At 40.9% G+C, this 6,000-nt stretch overlaps 1 protein-coding gene across 1 annotated transcript in view; it reads left to right on the top strand.

Annotated features, from left to right (window-relative positions):
• Positions 1–6,000, top strand: part of GYG2 (glycogenin 2) — a 91,559-nt gene that overhangs the window by 79,729 nt on the left and 5,830 nt on the right. Inside the window, exon 9 of the mRNA XM_081807983.1 lies at positions 5,742–5,846. Within this exon, the coding sequence (XP_081664109.1) occupies positions 5,742–5,846 (105 nt within the window). The remainder of the gene's footprint in view (positions 1–5,741; positions 5,847–6,000) is intronic.

Below are 6,000 nucleotides of genomic sequence, written 5' to 3'. Positions count from 1 at the left end.
CTCAAATAAATAAATAAAATCTTTAAAAAAAAAAAAAGATGACGTGATATACATTGAAATTTTCAAGTGTTAATTTGACCATTTGATTTGCCTACTCAATTTGTTAGGCATGGGGAACCTGGGTGGCTGAGTGGGTTAAGCGACTGCCTTCGGCTCAGGTCATGATCCTGGAGTCCCGGGATCGAGTCCCACATCGGGCTCCCTGCTCAGCGGGGGGTCTGCTTCTCCCTCTGACCCTTCCCCTCTCATGCTCTCTGTGTCCCATTCTCTCAGATAAATAAATAAAATCTTTAAAAAAAAAAAAAGAAAATATGAGGGATGCCCTTTAGGTTTTTGAAGTTATTGGTTGTTTTTATTGTGCTTTCTTAGAACATCTTACTTGTTTTTTCATAAAACTTTTTGTTGAGGGATAACATGCATGTAAAAAAGGGCAAACATGGTAAGTATACATCTTGATGCATTTTCAGAGTGAAAAAAAAATGCTAAATAGCCACAATCCAGATCCAGAAACTCACCCCAAATACCTCTTGCACCCTCCCAGTCACTAGGAAAGTCTATCCTGACCTTGACCCACACCACTTCCTTGTGAATGCTTTTGAGCTCCTTATAAACGGGATCCTACAGTATCTGCTTTTGTGTCTGGTCTCTTTCACTTGACATCTTTAGGAGATCCATTTGTCTTGCTGAGTGTAGTTCATTGATTCTTGTAGGCTGCATATTATCAAATTGTAGTAAGACATAATGTATTGTTTAATTCTGGTGTTGGTGGACACACTGCTGTTTTGGGTAACACAGGTAACTCCGTTGGGAACAACCTTATACATGCATTTTGTTGCCCTCACTAAGCATTTTTGGAGACGTTATCCTTAAAGGTGGGGTCCTTAGATCAAAGAGCATGTGTGTGTACCCTTTTGCGTTAGTAGATTCTGCCAAGTACTATCAGGGTAGGGAAGTCCTGGTTGCTCCACATCTTCAGTAATCTTCCAAAATGCCAATGAGCATGTGGGACATCTCTTTGTGGCTTTACTTTGCGCGTATGAGATGATACTGAGTTAACTTGAACCAATTCTTAGGTGCTTATCGAGCTTTTACTCTTTTGGAAATGCTCGTTCAGATACTTTGAACATTTTTTTCCTCCGGTGTTTCCTTTTTTTTTTTTTTTTAAGTTAGAGTTTTAACAATTTAGTATATATTCCAGATGCAAGTTCTTTTTCAGTAGTACAGTATAAATACTTTCTCCTACTCTGTTCCCTTTTCAGTCCCCACATGGCATCCTTTGATGAATACAAGTTTAGCCAGGTTTTAAAATTTCCTTGATGAGGCGTATGTTTTGTTTATTCTTTAGGAAATCTGTCCCTAAACTAAGGTCATGGAGATAATCACCTTGGTTGTCTTACAGAATTTTTGTTGTTTCTATCTCTTATAGGTAAGTGTATAATCCACTTGGAATGGATGTTAGGTAATGAATGAGTTTGGGGTCAACATTCACAACTGTTAATGGGGGTCTATCATTAACTCAGCATGGGTTATCAACAACACCTTTAATTCCCCCCTGCTTTGTCATGTTTCCTTTGCCCATATGTGGATGGATCTATTTCCAGATTCTCGATTCTTTTATTTTTCCCTCTCTTGCACCAATAATACACTGCCATGATTACCGTGGCTTTAAAATAAGTCATGCAAGTATTTCAACTTTTTTTTCTTTCCCTGCCTCTTCTAAATTTCCTTTAAATTTCCATATGAATATTAGGATCAGCTTTGCAGTGCCTTGGAAAACAAAACAAAACAAAATTTTCTGGAATTTCCACTGGGATTGCATTGAATCTATAGATGGGTTTTGGAAGGATTAATATCAGCAAAGTTTGAGTCTTCTGCTCGATGGACTTAGTATATTTCTACTTTTAGATCTTCTTTAATTTCTTCCAATATGTTAATTTTTTTAGTAAAGACCTTGCATACATTTTGCTAGACTTATTCCTGGTTTTTGGTGGATTGTGAGGCTATGATAAATAGTGTCATTGTAAACACTGAGATTCTGCCTGGATTCTTTTGGTTATTCTGTACACACCATTACATCATCTGCAAGTGAAACACGGTCCGGTAATTTCTTAAAATGTCAGTCATACATCTAGCATGTGATCTAGCCATTCCACTCCTAGGTATTTACTCAAGAGAAATGAATGCATATGTTCATATAAAAGTAGCAGTTGATCTGTTTTTTTCTTTTTAAGATTTTATTTATTTGAGAGAGAGAGTGAGAGAGAGAGAGAGAGAGAGCACAGGCAGGGGGAGCAGCAGAGGGAGAGGGAGAAGCAGACTCCCCCCTGAGCAGGGAGCCCAAAGTGGGGCTCAAATCCCAGGACCTGGGATCATGACCTGAGCCAAAGGTAGATGCTTAACCGACTGAGTCACCCAGGAGCTCAAAACTGGACACAACTCAAGTGTCCATCAGTAGGTCAAAGTATAAACAAAGTGTGGTCCATCCATACACTGGAATACTACTCAGTAATGAAGAGGAACGGACTATCGATCCGGGCAGCAAAGTTGCAAAGGATAATTATACCAAGTCAAAGAAGCCAGACAAAAGATAAACCATACCATGTGGTTCCATTTCTGTAAACTTGTAGGAAATGTAAAATAATCCTACAGTGACAAACAGAAGATGAGAGCTTCCCTGGGGATGGAGGAGGAAGGAGGGAGAGATTGTTATGGAAACTTTGGGGGATGATATGTGTTTACTCTCTTGATTGTGTCAAAATCTGCCAGCGTGTACAGTTTAGTCCAATTTATAGTATGGAAATTGTACTTCAGTAACGGCTGTTAACAAAGCAAGGCGTTTAATGTTACCGTATATTCTTGGCACATCTTTCTATTGTTATGAAATATTTCTACTAAAGTTTATTGCCTTAAAGCTTTGTTTTGCTTAGTACTGATATGGTATATCTCGTTCGGCATTTTTCCTGTCAACCTTTCTGTGTTCTTATGTTTAAGGTGTAACTCTTTAAGATGTTCAGAATGAGGTTTTGTTTTCTTTCTATCCAAATACTTTTTGCCTTTTACCTGGGGTACTTTGTTGACATTTAATATAATTACCAGTATATTTATGTTTAAATCTGTCCCTTGGTTTGCTCTTTATTATCACCAATTTGAGAGATCTTTTTCTTTCTTTTTAATCTTTCTTTGGATTGATTAATGTATTTTTAGTTATTCCGTTTCAGCCTCTTTTACATGTCAGTTTAGCATTATTTTGATTATTATTTAAGTGGTTACCCAGAGATTCCAATTTTCATTCCTAACCTTGACATAATGTAATATATTTGGGACTTTGTCACTTCCAGGGAATAGAAGAACCCCAGAAGGCTTTCAGACTGTCCATTTCCCTCCACATTTTGTTCTATTCTTATAGAACAATATTTTAATTCTATAGCTACTTTACACAGTCCAAGTTCCCTTAGCTATATATCATTTTATCTTCATTCCTTATTTCATTCTTTCTATCAGTAATCATTGTCTTCTCCCCAAAGAACTTCCTTTATTATTTATTTTCACTCAGCCTTCATGCTGAAAAATTCCCTCCGTTTGTATATCTGAAAATTCCTTTATTTAACCTTCGTTTGGGGCCATATTTTACTGGATGTAGACTTCTCACTGGCAGTTCTTTTTATAAGGGCACTTTGACCATGTTGTTTCTTAATCTTCTGACTTCCATTATTTCTCTGCAAATTCGTCTTCCAGGCTCATGTTTATGCACTTGAGGGTCATTTGTCTCTTTGCTCTGGCCGCTCTTAAGATTTCTCTCTTGGGCTTCAGTTATCTGTTTTATAATCATGGCTCTGGGTTTATTATTCTTTGTGTTCATCCTACTTGGAGTTTGTAGCTTGAGCCTGTATTCCTTCTGCCCATTCTGTCTCTCTCTGTGTCCCTCTTTCTCTCCTTCCCTCTCCCCACGCTCCTAACTTCTTGTAATCTTAATTACATCTTCAGTACGACTTGTTACCATGTTTGCTCTATCTGTGACTCCCTTCCCTACATTTTCCTCCCATCTGTCTTTCCATGCTCTGTTCTACTGGCTTATTTTCCAGTTAACCGATCTTCTCTTTGGTTGAGTTTAATCCGTTGTTAAACCCACATCCTGAACACTTAATTTCAGTTATTGTGTTCTGAACCCCAATAAACATCAAATATTTAATAGGGCAGTTTCCATACTTCATTGAAAATCTCCAACTTGTCCATTTATTTCATTTAAAGTATTTCTTACACTTGGTTATAGTCTATGTCTGATAAATCATATATCTGGATTTCATGTGGATCTGTTCTTGTGGTTTGATTTTGTTTTTCCTCTTGTTCTTCATTCATTTGGTCTTGTTTTGCTCTGTGCTAGTTGATTTTTGATAGCACACATCACATTGCATATTTTTTTAGAGTTTATTTATTTATTCGGGAGAGAGAGAGAGCATGCACAAGCAGGGGGAGCTGCACAGGGAGAGGGAGAATCAGGCTCCCCGCTGGGCAGGGAGCCCGACCTGGGGCTCAGTCCCAGGACCCTGGGATCATGACCTGAGCTGAAGGCAGATGCTTCACCAACTGAGCCACCCAGGTGCACCTGGCAGGAAGTTTTCATAGAGGTGGTTTGCCCATGCACTGTTGGAGGTTGAGCTGGTGTGAAATTGGGCTTCTGTGTTTGTAAGAGCTGCTCTATTTCTCGTCCTCCTTTTAGTGCGGTCCCTCATGAAAGCCTGTGGTGTTCAGAGGGTCCCTCCTCAATACCTCATCATTTATGGGTTCCTCAGTCTCATAGCACTGCTGAACTGTCTGCTCAGATTCTTCCTACAGCCTCTTGGTTGCCTCAAGGGGGAATAAGATGCCAGATGCATTTATTATATTCCTATCACAGACACAACCCAGCCCACCCACATGATTTCTGCAGTATGTTTGCAGGGACAATTGGGAAATGTGTCAATGTTCTTTAGCCTCTGTGGCAGACAGTGATTAGGTTAGTCTTGCAGAAGCCTTGGGGCTTGTACCAGCCCGTGGGTCCAAGCCTGCTTCCCGACCATGAATTGATTAGGCTTGCTGTATAACAAACAGCCCCAAGCAGGTAAAAATCTATGCCTGCGTCCCAGTCAGCTGAGGTGGTAAAGGCATCCTGGGCTCCATGCAGTCACCAAGGGGTCCAGGATCCTCCTGCAGTTCTGGCCCAGCTTCTTCTAGGGTGTCCCTTGTCCACTGTGGCTCCCTGAGAGAGAATTAGCCCTTCCTGCTGAAGCCAGCCATCGCACACAATGCGTTATATTGTCTCCTACGCACCTGGAGTGATCTTGGCTATGGACCATCCTTGGAAGCACTGAGAAAACAGTTGCTCGAATTGCTTTCTGTAGGCGTTTGTTTTCTCATGGAACCCCAGTTGAAATAGGTTGGAAGGATCTTGTTCTTCACCTCACCTGTGAGTAAAGAGGGTGGGAAAAGTGTATCCCGCGTCAGTGGAGGTGAGTCACATTGCATCTCAGTGGTGTGGGTGAGAAGTCATCGTATGGCTCCACTTAGGTACAAGGAAGACGGGGGCATGTGAGCCCAAGACAAAGGAGCAGACGCAGGAAATGGTGAGCCTGGCACCATCTGCCCCGCACCTGTTCCTGGTCATGCTGCCTTTGTATCGTGGAGGCAAACAAAGTAGATTGGGTGTTTTCAGATATTTGCAGGAAGGTTATCCTAATTTTCTTTTCTTTCTTTCTTTATGACAGACAGTAGGGTGGCCTGAACTTGAGACATCCGCTGGAGTGAGGTGTGACCCATTGTCACCACCCTCCCCCCAATGCGCAGGCTCCTCAGGGACCCAGACCACCTCGGTACACCTCATTTACACTCCTTACGCACCTCTGTGTCTCCTAGTGACGTTTTCTTGGCATGTCTTTGTCCATCGAATACCAAAGAAGTGCCCCATGCTTTTCTTCATCCGGTGATCTTTCTGAATGGTTCTCCCAATCTTGAATATCTGTCATG

The sequence above is a fragment of the Leptonychotes weddellii genome, chromosome X (assembly GCF_054177405.1).
Source record: "Leptonychotes weddellii isolate Sample4059 chromosome X, ASM5417740v2, whole genome shotgun sequence".
Lineage (NCBI taxonomy): Eukaryota > Metazoa > Chordata > Mammalia > Carnivora > Phocidae > Leptonychotes > Leptonychotes weddellii.
The sequence above is the reverse complement of the archived record's forward strand: the minus strand, read 5'-3'. Positions and strand labels throughout refer to the sequence as shown.